The 19,203-nt window shown below is 48.2% G+C and overlaps 2 protein-coding genes across 2 annotated transcripts; both read right to left on the reverse strand.

Annotated features, from left to right (window-relative positions):
* Nucleotides 1-610: 610 nt before the first annotated feature.
* Nucleotides 611-11,763, reverse strand: TMEM230 (transmembrane protein 230). Its single transcript, XM_066639516.1, has 4 exons — nt 11,691-11,763; nt 7,446-7,573; nt 3,210-3,332; nt 611-2,236 (listed from the first exon to the last, which is right to left on the reverse strand). The coding sequence occupies exons 2-4, from the start codon at nt 7,539-7,541 to the stop codon at nt 2,096-2,098; spliced, it is 360 nt and encodes a 119-aa protein (XP_066495613.1). The 5' UTR covers nt 7,542-7,573; nt 11,691-11,763; the 3' UTR covers nt 611-2,095.
* Nucleotides 11,764-13,435: 1,672 nt separating this feature from the next.
* On the reverse strand, nt 13,436-18,901 carry PCNA (proliferating cell nuclear antigen). Its single transcript, XM_066639513.1, has 6 exons — nt 18,631-18,901; nt 15,903-16,000; nt 15,232-15,299; nt 14,683-14,877; nt 14,437-14,560; nt 13,436-13,938 (listed from the first exon to the last, which is right to left on the reverse strand). Exons 1-6 carry the CDS (start codon nt 18,849-18,851, stop codon nt 13,859-13,861), a joined length of 786 nt encoding a protein of 261 aa, XP_066495610.1. The 5' UTR covers nt 18,852-18,901; the 3' UTR covers nt 13,436-13,858.
* Between the last annotated feature and the right edge of the window lie 302 nt (nt 18,902-19,203).

Consider the following 19,203-nt stretch of genomic DNA (forward strand, 5'->3'; position numbering starts at 1 on the left):
CTTTGCTGCCACTGGCCTGCAGTGGTTATGGAAGCATCTAAGCCCACCTGACCACATCCAGATGGCTGGACCCACAGCATTATCAACTCGAGAGTGTTTCAGGTCGTGTGCAAAAGTGCCAAGTTATATTGTCCTGCTCTAGCTTCACCAGCAGCAGCTGTTTTGAGAAGGCAAACCCATTCACCTGGCTGCACTGGGAAGAAGCAAACTGCCATACCTCTTCAGCCCACTGTGTACTGCTACTACTTGCTTTCTAAGGCGACATGCTGGATTCTGAGGCTCTCTGTTAACGTGAGAGAGACTCCCCAATGTGAACTCTTCCTGCTGTCTGGGCTTCCTCCACCTTGGTGGCAGCAACAGGAAGGCTACAAATTTCCATGTAATCTCCAGTCCAGCCAGCAAGAGAAGCAAAACGAAGAGCAAGGGAGATGAGGGTCACCCCAAGCCCTGTGCCCATTTTGCCTTCCGTCCTTTCATCTCAGGCCCCCACCCTGCTTTTTCTTCTCTACAACGCTACCAGTAAGAAACCTACAAAAATCCAGTGCAACTTTGTGCCATAAAACGGGCAACCCCAATTTCTGGATTGAAAAATTATGACAAGCGAAGGCAGAACATTGTATATTCTTTATTCAAATTAAATATGTATTCTGCAATGGCAGATTGATTTCCCATTGCATTTTAATGCTCCTTCTATACATTGCAAGCTCTAACCAGCAATCCAGAGACAAATAGGTAGGTTTTTAAAAAAGAGAACAAATACCAACAAAGAACCTGTATGTGGAGAAAAACTCTGTGTCTGCAGTTCAGGAGCACCGCAGAGCAGAGTAGTAAAGAGAACAGACAGAGGCATCTTTGAATACTGGAGTCCTATTTGGTGGCAGATCTTGAAGTCTGCCAAAGTCAAAAGTAACTGAGGAAGCTTTTGCCATGGAACCCGGAGCTGCAAGGATCAGGACGAACCCTAGACAGACAGTTCAGGAAAGGTTCCATTGGACCCTGAGCCAGAAGGAAGTGCATCAATCCCAGGGCATTTTGAGTCAACCCGAAAGCTGAAGGGCGAGATCAAAGCTGACTTTGTTGGCTGACTATAGGGTATGTGTACATGTGGGTGACTTTCTGCAATACTGGTGGAACTGCAGGTCCCAGAAAGGATCAATTTTGCTCTTGTAAGAGGGAAAGGTCTGCAGCAGCTTTCTTAGCCAGGGATTTCATTTTTCTGGTTTTTTCAGAAATCAATTCCTCCATTTCCGCATTTGATTTATTTCAATGTGCTGCCTGTCTTCCAGGGATTTGGGGATTTGCCCAGAGCCAATGCCCAGGGAAGGATAAAAACAAAACAGTAAGGTCTTCGGATGGACACCAAATGTCATGTGCAACATCTGGACCTCAGACTCCAGCCTCCCACCAGATTCCAAATTTGTTCCCTTATTCTAGATCAGCAAAAGTGTCCCTCCCTGCCTTCTGAGTGGACAACAGCAGTTAGCAAAGCATTCAGAAGAATATATCAACGCTGCAATCAGCAGGCTTGTTTGGTCAATTCTAGGATGGAGACGGCATTGCCAAGCATGCTTGTTTCTCTTAAATTTCAGGCAACTGTCCTATAGATTAAAATTCGAGGCAGTTCGTTGCTCTGGCGCAAAACAGGCAGCATTGTTTAACCCTGACCTCAGCTTTCCAATGCTAAAGTCAATATTCTTTTTCTGTGTGTTTGCATGTGTTAAAGTGAGTCAACTAAAAGGGAATTAGTATAGACATAAACACCTGAGTTTAAAAAGAAAAAAAAAAGAAACTCAAAACACAGCTGTACCAGCCCTGCAACGGGACTCTCCCTAGAATAAACTTCCCTTCTGAAGGTTGCTCATATGATCTACTTTACATGATGTGGCAATATCCTCTAGTTAGACACAGAAAGAGAAATGGGGCAAAAGTGAGAGCAAAAGAGAGAACAGTTACTGAAAACCTTTGTGACTTTTACCGCAGCTGCAGAGACAGCATCCAATAATTTGGGGATCTCTGCTGCTTGGTCTTTCTGCTCCTGAAGCCCAGTTTGCAACAAAAGTCTGTGCCACGCAGAACTTCAGCAAGATCCACCGTCTTAGTCATCAAAATCGGGGATGTCGTCGTAGGAATAGCCCCTGTAGCCCTTGGAGGCGAAATAGGCAATGCGCAGGTGATAGAAGCCAGGGAGGAAGACCAGAATGCCGATGATCAAGACTGGGATTGCCCGATCCGTTCCCTGGAAGACAGAAGGTTAAGGGTGTGTTCACACATTCGTGTACATCTTAATCCCTAGTGTCTTGAATTAGGACTCCCAGAAATTAGTCTCTGGTGTCTTATCTGTCTCCTGCAACACCAGTGCTCTGTCCCAATTAAACGCCTGGCAGACTGAGCTTGGTGTTTCAAGAGGGTCTATGGTTTTCTCAGTCTGCCAGGCTTTTAATTGGGACAGAGCACTGGTGTTGCAGGAGACAGATAAGACACCAGAGCGACTGCAAGAGGCTGCAGTAGCAGCTAGTCTGAGCTTCCAGTCTACTGACCCCAATGGGCCAATCTCAGAGCAACATGAGGTTTGTTTATTTAAGGAATTTCTACCCCATCTTTCTGCCACACATTGGGGGCACACAAGGTGGTTTACAACATAAAAACACAACACAAAGTAAAAAGATTAAAACAATATTAAAACATAAAAAAAACCCCATGGACCACACAAAACTATCAAAATTAATAGTTTTAAAAGAATTAAGTATCAGCCTATCATGTCAGCAGTTAAAACGCCTTCTTGAATTAAAAAAAAAAAGGTCTTGAGGCCCCACCGAAAGGTCTCCAGAGAGGGAGCCACCACCAAAAAGGCCCTAGCCACCATCCTCCTCTGCTGGTGGTGGCACAGACAGAAGCCTGACTGTCACAGACTATCACAGACTGATAACCTGAGAGGATGGGTAGAATTATATGGAAGGATGTGGTCCCGCAAATACCCTGGGTACTAAACCTATCCTTATGGCAACCAACTTTCCAATGCAGCCTAAGCTCTTCAGGACCGGGACCCCTGCCCAACTTCAACTTTGCTTTTCTGGCCCGCTCAACTCTTTTGTGGCCCATATCTCAGCCCCTGCCTGCCTCTGTCACTCCAGATCTCCATTTGCCTACTCTGGAACTCAACCCCTGCACGTCTGGGCCCATGGCCCAGCCCCCTGTAAGGAAGGACTTACTCCTTTGCTGATGTATCCTGCGAGGAGGAGGGCGCCAATGACAATGAGAAGGGTGCCAATCAGGAAGAGGACAGTGGCCAGCGCAATCGCCTTGTAGGGGATCTTGGGGGGGCTCTTCTTGAACTAAACAGAAAACGTTGGACAAAAATTAGTGGTCCTGCAGCTCTCCCCACCTGCAGTCTCTAACCAATAAGAAATCAACACAGTTCTGACATCTGCTCCCAGCAAAGGTGATAAAAAGGAACTAAGATGCACTTATGGAAGAAGAGCAGTTCTACCAACCATGGCTTGTCATTATGCAGGGTGCCCCACCGTTCACTTCCCCAGAGAAATTCAGGGTATCTCAAGAAAATGTACACACGCTTTCTACAGCAATGCCTTGCACTTTCATCTGATTAGGGACCAGAGCATGGATGGAAGTCAAAAATGGATGAATGTCAAAGCAGAGCCTTATTGAGCTTGCAAATTCATTTTGGCCAGCAAAAATTATTAGAATTATTGAAGCTGACTGGCAAAGACTTCAGGCAGGAATTTTTTCTCAGCCCTACCTGGAGAACCTAGGGCTTGATCCCAGGACTTTCTGCATTCAATGCATGAACTTGGTGACCCATCACTAAGGCAATGCTGCCTCCAAGTGGTCATCTGAGTCGGTACCTTCAACTCCCTGTTCTTTCTTAAGCTTTCCAGACCCCCATGTAGCAGGAGATGCTAACACAGATCAGAGAACTGAAAATTCTCCCTGTACAACCTGAGGAGCCACACACTGACCCTCTCTTTCAATGGTAGGGATAACTGTTCTCAGGTCAACCTTCCGGAGTGGCCCCTGCTCAGGTACTGCTGCAAGATTCACTCCCTTCTCCCAGTGAGAAGGATAACACCACAGTGACATAACATAGATCATGCATGGAGAAGATCCTGTGTTCAAGTTCCCACATCTCTCATTAAAAGATCTTAGGTAACACATGCTAGGAAAGAGTACATGAGGCATGAAGTTGCCTTCACCAGAGTCGGACCATTCATCCTTGAACTCAGAGTTGAGAGTCTTGGCTCAAAGGCTCAAGGATGAATGGTCCTTGGCAACCATGTCTCATGTACTCTCCAAAGACTGCATCAGGTCCTTTTAGGGACAGAAGGGTCATCTCCCTTAAGCAGGCCTATCTCTATGGCAATGCTGCCCCCCTGTGGCCATCCTAGGCTGGACATACCAGAGCGCACCAGTGGAAAAGCAAAGGAGCTGGGGAGACATGGAGAGCACCTCCTGAGTGTATCTGCCTCACTCCTACCAACCCCTTTCCCACTCTTGGGTCCAGCTTCTACTCCAACAGAACCCTGGCAGTTGATATTTTTGGCTTCCCTTTTGCACACAGCCTGACATCACTGCCCACATTGAGTGATTCCCTGTTTGCACTGGGTTCTTTGCTTTCTGCCTGGGCATGCAGCAAGCAAGAGAAGATGGAGGGAGTGCTGAAAACAAATCCAGGATGCCATTAACAGGTGCTCAGTATTTTCTGCTGAGCCTGCCGCCCACTGCAGTACCAACCGAAATTCATCTCAGTCCATCTTTACATCCCCTTTAAGAAATTTAATGATAAGGTTTTGTTATTTAAAAAAAATTAAAATTGGTATGTGCTTAACAGGGATTCATAAATGCTGGCTTAGCCTATGAGACCAGCAGTTATGGAAGCCACCAAATACCTCCCTGGGCTCATACAGAAAGCTTAGGAAAGAAATGAGAGAAGACTTTTCTCCTGTGCACTGTAATTTGGAGAATGCAAGTAACAGCAGAAGCCTGTACTTTGTTGGATGATGAATGAGGTTGCAAGCCCACATGTAGAGGCGTAGCTAAGGCATACCATGCCTTCAGGGTGTGTCAAATGACTTCTCTGCTCCACTCTTGGAGGTGGCCGAAGCCGACTGTGAGCCTGCAAGGGATTGCAGGAGAAGGTACTGCAGCAGTGAATAGGCCTTCTTGTTGCCACCATACCTTCTCCTGCACCCCCACCTCACAGGCACTTGGAGTGTTTGCAAGCTGCTCTGAGCACTGAACTGCGTTTTCCCTTCCCCCTGCAAAAAAGCCGTTGGCCGCTCAGAGCTGCGCACAACTCTGAGCGCATCATAGCCCAGAAGTAATTAGTGGTGGTGTCATCACATCACCACAGTTACTTCCAAGTCAGGCACTTCTGATGTCAAGAGTCATGGCCCTGGGTGACAGAGGGGCCAGTTACACTACTGCCTGCATGTTCCCCTGCCTTGGAGCCCAACAAATCCTGTTCTGTTTTAAACCAGGGGTGGGCAAAACCTGGCCTGGGGGCCATTTGCAGCCCTTGGGATCCCCCAATCTGGCCAGCAGGGAGCGCGCAGTCACCAATGAGCCTCTGGCCCATCAGAGACTGTTGGAGTCCACACCTGCCGGTCACGACTGCCAGATGTGAGCTGCAGGCTAAGTTAGAGTAAGGCCTTTTAAAGTCTCCATAAAGTCTCTGCTTTTCCCTGGGCATTATTTTAAACCACCAGGCCCCATTGCCTCTGAACAACTTATGTCTCCATGTGTTTCGGGCTTGGTCTGTATGTTTTCACTGTGCAAGAGGTGTGTGGCAAACAGTTCATAGTTCTCATGTGGTTCTACATGCCTGTATTATAGTTCTCTTGTGTATTATAAATAAGCTCAGTAAAATTCATTCATTCATGTATGTCCCATCTCTAATGTCTTAATTTATGTATATTGTTCAAATTTGAAATGTAGATTAATTCTTTTTTTTTTTTTTACCCGACCCTCCTCTAACAGTGTCAGAGAGATGATGTGGCCCTCCTGCCAAAATGTTTGCCCACCTGGGTTTAAACCACAGCTCTGCATTCTGTCCACCTCTAAAAGCTGTAAGTTAAACCATGGTTTAGAAACCATGGTTATGGTTATGAAGCTGAGATTTGATCCCTGTTTCATATCCTGATTTCTAAACCAACTCAGATGACACGCAGAGCTGTGGTTTAAATGAACCTGGATGTTTGCATCACTCCCCCCTGGAAGGGAGAAGAAAAAGAAACACCTGGCGTGGCAGATTTCAGGTCACAGGTTTCAGTTTTTCTGAACTGGTCCTCTCGTGCTGCTCAGAAGAGACTTACGTTATTTGTTATATTTTCCAAACTGCAGCAGAAACGAGAGTGGGAGAACCTGTGTGCTGCTAGGTTCTTTTTATAGATGTGGTGTATTTGTGCTCTTTTAAATCTCTTATGTAACTTAAAACAGCAACAATTTTTATACATGCTGCGGATATGTTTTGGGGAATAGTGTTGATCTCAATTTTCTACATTTTAGGTTACATATGATCTTAGCATTTAATATGCACATTCAGTAAACTTTCTTAGTGTTTACAATCTTTCAAACCATTAGGGAAGAAGGAAAAACAACACTCTTGATTTATTGTGCCACAAGACCCATAAGAACATAAGAAAACCCAATTGTGCCTTTATCACAAAAAGATGTAAAAATGTATTGTATTGTATTGTTAAAATGTTAATAAATATTGGTTTTAGAAAACACTAAGCCTAGTAACAAAGATATCCAATTTGAAAAATGTTCTTGAATTCTACCCAGCAGGCCTTAGGCAGTCAAACAGCCTAGATTTGGGGGGGGGGGGGGAGAGAGATTGAGAACCTAATCCTATGCATGTCTACTCAAAAGTAATTCCCATTATAGTCAATGGGATTTACTCCACATTAAGTGTGGACAGGATTGCAGCCTTATTAACGTTTTTCAAACCGGGTACCTGATGTTAGGCTGGTTTTCTACCACCTAAGACCTAGTTTCCTATCCAAGTCTCAGGGACAGATAATCACCACTGCTGTCAACAAGAAATAAAGACACAGGCGCTGACAAGCCCTTTGTGGGTTGAATTTACACTTTCACAGGAACAGAACAGAGTGAACCAACAAAGTCAGTCAGGAGGGCAAGGCTAGAAACAGGAATTTTTTCATGGGTGCAAACAGATTATATGATCTTGGGGTAGCAACCCCAGGGTAACAGCTTCTGAATCCTGACTGGCTAACCACAGAACAATACAAAAGACTTTGGTGTTGCAGAGCCCTTAGTAGCAGATACCACTCCTAGCAACTCTGTAGCAACAACTGCTCCAGGCAACAGATAGCTGCCTTAATGGAGGAGGAACACAAAGATGGATGCACAGGTTAGCGCTTCTGATGTGGGGGGAGGGGTGCTTTGCCCCAATCCTTTCCTTTTACCTGCAGGTCAATGTAGCCCTCATCTGTGCTGGCAAGCTTGGAGTATTTCACTTTGCTGCTGGGGATCGAAGCTGCGAGATTTGTCCGGGACGGCATCTTAGCTGGCAGGAAGCATCAGCACCTACAAGCTGAGACAAAGACACAAAGCTCTTGACCTCATGGGACGTTAGCAGGGGGTGAGCAAACTTCATTAAAAGGGAAGTGGCTCACAGGATGGAAACATCCCTTCACCTTCTCACTTGAAGAATGCAAGTCATTGTCTCATAAACAACCCTTGAAGGTAGGACAGGCTGAGAGATCAGGTAGCTCAAAGTGAGCTGAACAAGGGCTGGAGCCTGCTTTCCTTGGTCAAAATCCAGTCCCCGAACCACTGGCCCACACTGGCTCTCTAGTGCAAAACCAGCTTGTTTCCACTACTGCAGTGGGCAGTCGGAATGGTGCCAGCCAGAGAGGTGAACTGACCATCTGAAAAGAATTGGAGAGCTCAGGAAGACAAGCAAACAAGGGAGCGAGAAGCCCCTCCAGGCTCTCCCCCCTTGAACTGCAAAGAAGACCACATTCTGATCCTGGACTTTCCTGAGTCATGTCTCCTTGGATGCTCTGCACCATTTACCACAAATCAAAAGCTTGTGGGTTTTATGCCAGCAGCGAGTGACCTCAATTGCTGCCTTTCTCAAGGTCAGGATGGCAGCTTTGCAGCCTGCTCTGAGACGCTGCAAGTACTGAGCTCTGCTGTATTCAGGCTGCCGGCAGTTTGCGAGGGACCATCTCAAAACGGGTGCCCAGGGCTCAGCTCTGCAGAAACCATTTGCAAGACACAACCCAAAGGCCTGCACCTCCCATTGCTGCTGCTGTGGCACCTGCCCTGTTGAAGGAGCCAATCGCTCAAGGCACGGTAGAGCTGGGAGACACTGCAGGTGGTGGGGGAAATGTGGGAAATCCAGTCTGAGCAGCTCAAGCCCTGAGTGCACAAGCAAACCTCTCACCCCACCTCCAAAATAAGGATCACTAGGCTGCCTTACAGGGCTGTTGTACTGAGCCAATGCCTGTGAAGACCTCCGAACACTGGAAAAGTGTTCTGCAATAGCACTGCAATAGTTCTAAGCTGGGCTGGCAACCAGTATTTGGCAGGGGCCTCTGGTTACAACCCCTGTGGGATCCCCTCTTGACATGCATGATAGCTCCAGCCCCCCCCCCCCCATCTGCCCAAAAACTGGGTGGGAGGCAGGGGAAAGAATTCTGATTCACACCACCATGACAGCAGTGGAAAGAGAACCCATCCACTGTAGCCACTGCTCCCCCCCCCAAATTGTCCAGAAATGGCCTCCTGGTTTCCTGGGCAATGGAGCTGGAGCACCAGCTGCAGTGGTCTGTCTGCTTCCTTCCTGGGTACCATTTTAAAAGGGTGCAATGTTCTGCCCCGACACTGTGCTGGGAGCACAACATCCAGGTCTTTTGAAGAGGCTCCCAGGAAGGAGGATAGACTGGCTGCCACCAGTCCCTGACCACCCAGTAAGCAAGAGGAGTGTTTCCCAAGCAGTGTGATAAGCAACAGGCTTATCACTGGGGCCAAGTGGGTTGTGGGTGCTGTGACACTACCCAGTGCGGCACCCCTCTTAGCATGGAGTGCATGACAAGAGCACTGCACCCTCTGCAGAGTGACTTGGTTGCAATCTAAGAAGCATTCCGGCCTTCTCCCCAAGCTGGTCCCACAGGAATTCAGTCTGAATTGCAGGCTGGTCCCTCTGGGTCAACGATTTCAGCATTTTTCTTCTCAAGGCACACCAATGTCAATGGTTTTCTCTGTGGTCTTTGTCTCTTGTGATGTCTCTTCTGGGAGACTCATCTGGGTTCTGTGGCTCCATTTCTAGGGCAACTGTCTGTAGTAACAAATTGTCTGTCTCTCTTCCTCCACCTGTTCACACATCAGAAGAGGCCCTGCCGGCAGAGGGACAGACAATTCGTTACGGACAGTTGTCCTACAAACAGAGCTGCAGAACATGGAAGAGACTCCTGGAAGTGACATCACAAGAGACAAAGACCACAGAGAAAACCAGAGGTCAGTGGGAGAAGAAGAATGTTCACAATTGCTGGATTAGAGAGAGGCATTCCTGCAACATTGTGTTGAATGGCAAATCCCTACAGGGCCCGACTCTGTACCCCTGCACAGAGGGCTACACAGCCTGCCTGCCACAAGGGATAGACAGCAGACACCCTAAGGGCTCTCAGCAGGATGGGCCAGTCCCACACTCACAATGCAACCCAGCCGAAGAGCTTTTTAACACTGACAAGTCTCATGTTGTCCAGGTTTTCAGATTTATTTCAAGAGGCACTAAAGCTAAATGCAACCACAGCAAAGACAGAAGCAGTGGCGTAACTAGAGGGGGTGCAAAGCACTACATCTTGCAGGGAGCCTCACCTCAGTGTGCAAGCGGCCCCCCCTTTCACAGGCCAAAAGGGGGGAGCAAAACAGAGGTGCATGCTTAGTGTTGTGACTGGATGGTCTGCACACTCCTCCATTTTGCTCCCACCGCCTGGAATGGTTGAAGGGCCCCTTGCACGCTGCGGTGAAGATCCCTGCAAAACTTAGTGCTTTGCACCCCTCTAGTTACGCCACTGGACAGGGGATGGGATTTCACAGAACAACTCAATGGACTGCATGCCCTATATGCAACTTTGGGGAGGGCAGGGCCTAGGAAAGGGGGGTAAAGGGGGTAATTTGTACCCAGGCCCAGGGTGAAAAAGGGAGCCCAGGAACCAAAGGAGGGGGCCCAGGATTTTCTTGGGATCTTACGTTTTCCTGTCTACTCAAACTTGTTGCCCGCATGGGATGCTGGGGACACTACCATGAATGTGCAGCTGCAGCTATTGGCAAGCCATATATGCTGTGCCGAGGAACGCGTACATGACACTCCATAACAGTGTCAAATCTAGGGGGGAACTGGCCTGCTACAGTAGCTCTTTGGCTTGTGGATCTGCTTCCCATGAAGGAGTGTGTAGGAGCTCAGGGACACAGCTGCCAGGCTAAAGCTGCTGCAGAAGCATGTTTTGGTACACACAGGACACTTTCTAGTGTGAGCCTAAACATGAAGATGCTCATTTTCTGCAATGATTTTCTATATTTAAAAGGTTCTAGAGAGACTTAGGAGTGTGTTTGGCTTTCCATATTACTGTATCTAGTTGCTGATGCCACATGGGTGGGTAGACCTGGACTCCAAAGACTTTTTCCTGCTGTCTCCACCTCCCCCCACCTTGTTTTGCCCCTCCCTGCCCCCTTTCTGCTCACTGTCACCACCCTCCCCCACTCTGTTTCACCCTCCCCCTTTGCAAAGGGGCCCAAAAGAAACTACCCCCTGATAAAATTCCTCTCTGAGGCCCTGGGGAGGGGGCAAGAATCACTACCTGGACCACAAAGAAACACTGGGATATGCTAGGAGACTCTAGCTTCTTCTAGAAAACCTCCACCAGCTTGAGTCCCAGAGCAGCCGCTGGCACACCCACCCTTCAGGGCCTCCACAATCTCAGAAGGGGGGTATTCAAAAGCACTCCCCCCTTCTGAGATTTCCATGAAGTGGGAAAGATGGAGTCCAACCTCACAAGGCTGTTGTGTACCAAACTGGTCCAACACTAAGAACCACTTTGTAAAAAATTTTTTAGAAAAAGCTCAACTGATGCCAAAGCTCAGAGCAAGAGAAACCATCATAGGCGAGAGCTGCTCCTTGCAGCAAAAGTCTCTGCAGAATCCACTGACCCTCCACTGCAGGAATGTGGACACAGAGGATGCTGAAGCCACAGTGGGATCAGGGCATCAGGGCAGGTAGGAAAAGAAAATGAGAGTGACAGTGATGCAGCTAGAAGGGGGCAAAGCACGAAGTTTTGCAGGGAGCCTCAGCGCAGTCTGCAAGGGGTCCCCGTCTCCGAAGGGGAGGGTCCTCTTGCAAGCTGCGGGGCGGCTCCCTGCAAAACTTCGTGCTTTGCCCCCCTCTAGCTACGCGACTGGCAGAGGGGACCCGCTTGCATCCCCTCCCCTCCAGCAGCCCAGGGCAGGTGCCGCCCCTCGGAGAGACCCCTGCGCCCCCGGCCTGAACCCCCAGCTCCGCTCCAGGGACTCAGCACAAGCCTGCCCGCTTTCGAGCCACAGGGCAGCCTGCCGCAGCATCGACGGGCAGGCGGAGGAGAACCCCAGCCCGCGTCTTGGCACGCGTCCGCACGTGCTGCAAGGAGCAGGGGAAACGCAGACTTTACCCGCAGTTGCAACCATCGCTCGGCAGCGGAACCCTTCGCGGCCAGGAAGAGGAGCGCCTTTGCGAGATCCCCTTCCAGGTCGAGGCGCAGCCGAGATGCCATTGGGTGGCCGGGCCGTCCGGGGAGGGGTTTGGCACGTCTGAACCCGGCCCAGGCGTGCAAGGAAGAGGGCGGCGCTGCCCGGGCTGGCAAGAGAATCGCGCTCCAGCTTTGCAGGCGCCCCGCTGCTCCTGGGGAGGCGGGCGGGCGGGCGGGCAGCCCCCGGGAAGCCTCACCTCGCAGGTGCACGTGGCAGGTTCGCAATGCTGTCCCGCGCGTGGTCACTCAGAAGCCCCCCCCATGCCCAGTGGGGCTTCCTCCCGGGAACCTCCTAGGAGTAAAGCCCACTGAACACAGTGGATCTTGCCAGGGCCTGGGAGGGGGGGGGCAAAGGGGGCCCAGGAGCCAAAGGAGGGCCCAGATCTTCCATTTCCCCATCTACTCACTTGCTGCCCGCACAGGAGGCTGGGGACGGGACCAGGAGCCTGCGGCTGCAGCTACTGGGCAGAGGAATTAGTGTCAAAACTGGCTTGCCGGGAAGGAAGGTGTAGGAGCTCCGATAGCTGCTGCAGAAGCAGGTTTTGGGACAGGACACTTTTCATTCTAGTCTGAGCCAAAATATGATGATGCTCATTTTCTATATTTAAAAGATCTCTGACAGGGGTGTGGGTTTATTGTATCCAGCTGCTGATGCCACAGGTGGGTAGCCCAGGGCTCCAAAGGCTTTTCCAGCTGTCTCCACCTTTCCCTACCCAGCTGCACCCCTCTGCCCCATTCTGCTCTCGTCACCACCCTCCCGTTTCACCCCTCCCTCTTTGCAAAGCAGCCCTAAAGAAATGTTGTACCCCAATAAAGTTCTTCTCTGAGGCCCTGGATCTTGCTTCCAGGTGAACAAGTGTAGGTTTGGTCCTGCTATTGTGATTTATTCACTCCCACAAGCTGGGGTGGACTGCTGCTTTCCAGAAGTGGATGCCACGGAAGTCACGCAGCTAGGTTGTTTGACACCTGTGGCCCATAGATTTTTGTCATCTCATATGATAACATTAGTTTGGCAGCAGGTAACAGCACCTGCCAGGATGGTAAGTGAAATTGGGCACCAGTCAGAATGGGAGTCAGAATAGGACAGACTGGGGGAAGTCCAGGCAGCCCCTACCCCTCAGGAACTTGCTTTACTGTGGCCTGCCTACCTGAAAGGGAGGGGCTGAAACAGACATGGAGATCCCCCTGGAGAATGGAAGGTTCCTAGGTATGACAGAAGGAAATCTCCAGAAAAGACTGAAGTGAGTGTCTGAAAGAAGAACAAATTGCTGGGGACAGTGTGGGTTCATTGAAGCACACAATAAAGGAACAGGAGGCAAATTCTGCCACAAGTGCCATGCAATAGACACAGGCTCTTCCATGGAAGATGATTCATATCTGCCTGAACTGACTCCCCCAGCTCCACGGACAAGGGAGAAGCAAATATCAGTGTTCTATCAGAAATATCTAGTAGTCTGACTTGCTAAGTTTCTTTTGCTCAAAATGAACTAACAAAATTTTGTTTTTGAAGTTGCAAGCATTGTTTCATCAGCAACAAGACAGGGCCCTGTAGCGTCAAGCACATTCACAAAGCATTTATCCAAGGCATCATTTTATGCAGGTATCCATCAGACCTTATTTTTGGAGTTATTATCAAGTTGCTCACACAATTCCAAGTCTCACTGTAGCAAGGTACAAAATTGAATTTCTTTTATTGACAGGGGTTCATTTCCAAGAGCTCCAGCTTTGAAACAAATCATTTAAAAAAAACAGGTTTTGCCCAACACTTTCAGAAGTCAGTGGCAACCTCCCTGTAAAGAGCTAACCAATAAAGTTACTCATCTCCATTTTAAATATTGCACTCCCTTTTCTGTAAAGTGGAGTAAGAATTTAGTAATAAAAACAGAATCTAAAAGGTTTGGGTGAAAGGTAGTTAGAAAAAAAGGACTAGTTTAGAAATGGTATCTGCTTAACAGGTATTTACACAGAAATATCTACAGTTGTGCCCAAGAAGTGCATCCCTGGTCATTTCATGCACTCAGCACTGAATGGGGCACCGGCTTCCAGCTGAGGTACATCTTCCACAAGTCGCAGTTCTTGCTCTCAAATTCTTAAGACTCTTCTTGATCTTCAATCTTGGGAGCCAAGTAGTATTTCAAATGTCCCATGTCTGCTATCTTGTATTCCACCACTGGAGGAGGAAAAACAAAAGTTCATTATAGAAAATCAGAATTTAAAATGCAAATCATGAGAAGTTATGCTCTCTTTTAGCAGTAGACCACATGGCTGTACATGCAGATGCACCTCTCTGAACTCTTTAGCTAACCTCTGGTTCTCCCAGAGCCATCTTTCAGCAGTGCTGCTTCTGCCAAGGTGCTGAGAGGGAAAGATGGAAGGAGGCCTCAGAAGATAAGGAATGTTATGGGGGAAGCGGCAGATCAGAAAGAGTGAGAAAGGGAGATGTTGCTGAGGTGCTGGGGGGCCAAATGCAGAATACCTGTTTGCATGCAGAAGGTCCCAGGTTTAATTCCCAGCACCTCCAGCTTGCACTGGGAAAGACCCTGGAGTACTCAGTCAGATCATTCTGACCTGGATGGACCAAGGGTGCAATTGCAAAGCTCCTTCCTTTGTTCAGCCAACTAATAACCTAGCAGGGGCAACAACACAAGGAGACAAATGTTGCACTTACCCAGTGGAACATCTGCAGACATGCTGAGTGTAACTGTGGCAGACAGTGGTGTGGCCTTGGTGAAGAAATTCAAGTACCTCAAAGCAAACGTCAACTGGACTGGCTCATTCATCTCAATTATAACCTACAACAAATTAAGCCAGCATTTATCAGTATCTATTCCTTCTGGGTAGATCCACAAGGTAGATGTACCTACTTTTTTCTACAAGGAAAAGACAGGAGAGCGCAAACCATATCACAACTTACAGCCTCCTCTTCCTTATCAACATCACTGGTCTGCGACAGTTTGATATTTCCACTTCCGAGCTCCCCGTTGGCAGAAAATTTGACACCATCTTTAGCACAAGAAATCACAACAGCATCTCCAATGTGACTAAGATCTCGGCAGATACGTGCAAATTCACCTGAGGGCATTTTCACCACACAGCTGTATTCTTGCTCCTATAATAGCAACACAGAATATTAGAAAGTCTCATCCAAGCAACTTATAGACAACATGCAATTTTCTAAACTATTCCATTTTATCAACATAAATTACTTTGGCAATAACCTTGAAAATAACAGACAATCCATTTCTCCAGATACCCAAGGAGTGGGGGGAAAAGGTAGGTTCTGAGATGTGAAAACCCCCAATCACTCTATCTGCTGTTGCTTCTTGCAGTCTCACAATCCCCAAACTGACATTTTTAGATGTGGAAATCAATTACAAATAGTTTTAAGTTACAACACAAACCCCCATTTTACTCCAGTTCATCACAGTAACTTTTAAACCTTCTAAGTAAAAGATACACTTACTGGAATTCCAAGCTGTTCTACGTCCAAGTCCATCAATTTCATTTCATAGTCTGAGACCTTCTCCTGATCTAAAAGAACAACATACAAGAACCTCAGTCACTTATAACAGCTATTCATAGAGAAAGCATTTCCCAGAATGCTTGCTAGCCACCTCCCTTTTTCCTCAACAAGTCAGCCAAGAACATTTCAGGAAACCTTTTTCAGGGTAGGAACTTTTGCAATACGTGTCTTGATATCAGAGCACCAGCATGAACTTTGCGACATGATTGGTGATGGGAGGGTAGGCCACTATATTTTTACCATATATGCTAGTCAGTACTTTGCTACAGAGACTCAGTAAAAAGCAGTAATTCTATAATCAGCATGAATAACTTTTCATAAAGCGCTTTGTCCTGAAGTCCTTTTTTGGAAAACAAAATCATATTTCAATTTGGAGCAAAGACACTAAGATGCCAACACTTCTGAAAACAAGAGCTGATAACTCCCCTCACTGGTCACTTTGAGCAATGAACATAGCAATTCACCTGGAATGCTCACCCTGAGTGAATAGCAAATTGAAAAATCCACTATGAATCAAGAACAATCATAGCAGCTCCTTCCATAACAAAGGGGAATATGTTTGCAATAGGCAAAGAGGCCAACTTCATTACAATATTTCTGTTAGAACTTACTTGGGCTTTCAAACACCAGCACCAGGGTATCTGCATTGTCCTCTGCTCTCAGGGTGATGATGTCTTCATTGCCTGCACACTTCAGTATTTTGGACATACTAGGAAAGGAGAAGCGTTCAGTCCATTCCACCAATGTCATTAAATATTCTATTAAACATATACAGTCACTTATAACACAAGAATATTAAGTCAGACAGCAATACTGTTAAAGGAATTACAACTAAGAGCAAAACAAAAGACTGCTTATCCCATATGCTGACAACATTGCACTTGAGCAAGAAGCTCTTAGGAGCACACTTTGAGAAACACTGGACTAAAGGAACACACTACTGTAAATAGGAAGCTGTCAATCCTCTAGTTGGTGTATTTGGGGATTGAGTGAGGAAGATTGAACACATTATTTGTGCAAATAATGTTCAATGGTACCTATAGGGTAAAAGATAATTGCCCCACAATGGGGCAAAGAATCAAAAGGACTTATTTCCCTGGACAGGATGGTTGAACAAGTGCTGCATAATGGGGAAAATAGCTAGAATCAAAATAAAAAAAGCAGAAGTGGCTCAAGAGTTACAAGGACAGCACAGTAGGAAGCATGTCAACATATTTAGTTGCCATATGCAGTCAGAACATTGGTCCACTTAGTACTGCTTATGGTAATACTGGCATAGAATCAACTGGTAGCAATTCTGTAGTTTCAGATTTCAGAGGAGAGTCTCTATGATTGGTCCCTGCCAGGAGATGTTTCCAAGGGCTGAACTTGGGATCTCCTGCATGCAAAGCAGGTCCTACAACCGAGCTACATCCTTTTCCCAAATTAAAGATATGAATCAAATAAAAGCAAGCAATAATGCAGTTGTATCAGATGATTGGAAAACAGATTATCTGTAAAATTGGGAATCCCAGGAAGGATAGAGAAGTGACAAAAGAAGAAATCAACACCACAAAGCCCGACAGGAATACAGAAAGCAAAAAGTGTGCACCCAATGGGCAGGCTCTTTTTGCTTAAAAGTAGTATTAAACTGTAAGGTTTGGAGGTTAAAGGCTAATACATGTCAGTGTGGCCACCATCCTCAGGCCTGAAAGAAGTGCTGTTAAGAGCAGCTCAAAACAGAAATTTAGTATATTAGGGGCAGACATGTCAAGTTGTTGCACCAAGAAAAGAGAGCTAAGTGGCATTTAAAAGTTCATCTTGATTGGTTTATGTGTGCTGCAAGTCTTGGCAGGCATTTAGCAGGCAATGTTTTTATGAAGACAGAAAGGTGGGAAAAGCTTTCCTCTGCTTGTTTCTTCCTCACCAGGGCAGGTTCCCCATGACAAAGAGGGAAAAAAGTAAAGAGGAGAAAAAATATTTGCAACCCTAATGTCTACCAGACAATTATGATTGTGTATGATAACCCTTATACAAAGCTGCACTATATCAAGTCAGATGACAGAGCCATCTCACTCACTATTGTCTACATTGCCTGTAAGCAAGTTCCCCAAGGTCACAGTGTTTTCTCAAAGTGTGCTCCTAGAAGCCCTGGGGCTCCATGAGAAGGGATCTCAGTTCCACCAGAAGATATTGCCACAGATTAAATTTGGGACTTTCTGCCTGCAAAACAGTTAATTCAAGCAGTAGATGGGAGAATGGCAAGGCCATGATACACCAACAATTGCAAGGAAAAGAAAACTCACAGCTGGTTCCTCTAACACCACACTATTTACACAAACAGGCAGTGTTTTAATTATTTGCTATTTTTTTGTATCATGGGGAGGGGCCACAGCTCAGTGTCTCAGAGCTCCCACTCTGCCTTCAGATCTCAGGTTAAACCACAGCAGCATCCACAAGGAGGACAGAGAGAAAAAATAATGCCCAAAGCCCTATGAGAACAGCGTTTCTCAAACTATGGATCAGAACCCATCGGGAGCTCCCAAAAAGCTTTTTGGTGGGTCACAAAAAGTGTAAGTATTTTTTTTTTAAAAACTTTGCAAGCACCCTTGCCCAGTTTGCAGAAGAAAACTGCAGCAGCAGGAAATCCAGAAGGTGACTGGGTGACTTCTCCTCTGGTACGTGGTAATCTTCATACCCCCAAATTAAAATGTCACATTCTCCAATTTTCTCCAGTAACTGGAGTGCCATAGAGCATGTGGACCCAGTTTCAGCCTTTTTCTGGCCTGGAAGCCTCTAAATACAACTTTTGCTCTCTAGTTCAGCCTTCTGGGTACCCTGGAGTGATAGTAAAGGTTTGGAGGGGACAGTATTTGAACTCCATTTTGAGGAAAGTGGGGAGGCAGGTGCAGCACAGCCTCCTTGCTGGAGTCCTTGCAACAGCACCTCTGCCATGGGAGATGCGCAAGGGCACACAGCCCACACTCTGTGGGGTCTGGGGTCACCCTCTGTGCGTGGGTTGTGGGTGCTTGGGTATTTCCCATGGTGGTGGTGCTTTACAAAGGACTCTGGTGGGGAGGCTCTGCCTCCCCTGCCTCCCCACCCACTGCACGTCCCTGGAGTCTAGCAAATGCCTGTATCCACACACAGGCAATGTCTCCAGCGGGTCCGAAGTCTGGCAAACGCCGGGACAAAGCCACGCCCAGCGCGGCGGCGGCCAATGGGGCGCGAGCGAGGCGCGCGAAGGGCCGCGGCAACCAATCGGCGGCAGGCACAGCACGCGCGCGAAGGGCGCTTTTCCCGCCACGGCGCGCTGCGACGTCATCGGGCTGCGCCGTCTTTCCCGCCCGCGAGGCCCACCTGGTGAGGTTGACGCCCATGGCGATGTTGCGGTCGCAGCGGTAGGTGTCGAAGCCCTCGGAGCGCAGCGTGAGCTGCACGAGCGACACGTGCGAGGAGTCCATGCTCTGCAGGCTGACGCCGCCCGAGCCCAGGTCCCAGCAGGCCTCCGTGATCAGGTCCTTCAGCGCCTCCAGCACCTTCTTCAGCACCGCGCCCTGGATCAGCCGCGCCTCAAACATCCTGCTTCTTCGCTATGCCCCCGCAGACTGCAGTGGCGCGCGCGCGGCGGCGCCTCTTATAGCGACGCCACGCCCACCCGCCGCCCGCCAATCAGCGGCGCGGACGGCGAAGCCCCGCCCCTCCTAGCCCCGCCAACCGAGCGTTCTCCCGCGGAAACCTTTGAGTCTCCCCCGTGCCCCGCCCACCTCTGTTGCGTCACGGCCGCCCCGGACCAATCACGGAGCAGACAGGGCTCTTCGCTGCCTTTCATTGGCTGGGAGGAATGTCCAGGAATTGTGCGGGGGGGGGGGCTTTGCAGGCTGAGCAGTGCGCAGGCTGGCCTTGCCTGGGCATGTCTCTGTGGCCAGCACT

The sequence above is a fragment of the Tiliqua scincoides genome, chromosome 11, assembly GCF_035046505.1.
Source record: "Tiliqua scincoides isolate rTilSci1 chromosome 11, rTilSci1.hap2, whole genome shotgun sequence".
In the NCBI taxonomy this organism is placed as follows: Eukaryota; Metazoa; Chordata; class Lepidosauria; order Squamata; family Scincidae; genus Tiliqua; species Tiliqua scincoides.

Excerpts from the sequence above, each read along its gene's own strand:
- TMEM230 (XM_066639516.1), bottom strand. The coding sequence starts at position 7,541 with ATGCCGTCCCGGACAAATCTCGCAGCTTCGATCCCCAGCAGCAAAGTG. Across the intron at positions 3,333-7,445 it reads AGGGCTACATTGACCTGCAG|TTCAAGAAGAGCCCCCCCAA; the intron begins GTAAAAGGAAAG and ends TTTTCTGTTTAG. Across the intron at positions 2,237-3,209 it reads CAGGATACATCAGCAAAGGA|GGAACGGATCGGGCAATCCC; the intron begins GTAAGTCCTTCC and ends TCTGTCTTCCAG.
- PCNA (XM_066639513.1), bottom strand. The coding sequence starts at position 18,851 with ATGTTTGAGGCGCGGCTGATCCAGGGCGCGGTGCTGAAGAAGGTGCTG. Across the intron at positions 16,001-18,630 it reads ATGGGCGTCAACCTCACCAG|TATGTCCAAAATACTGAAGT; the intron begins GTGGGCCTCGCG and ends CTCCTTTCCTAG. Across the intron at positions 13,939-14,436 it reads GTCTGCAGATGTTCCACTGG|TGGTGGAATACAAGATAGCA; the intron begins GTAAGTGCAACA and ends TTCCTCCTCCAG.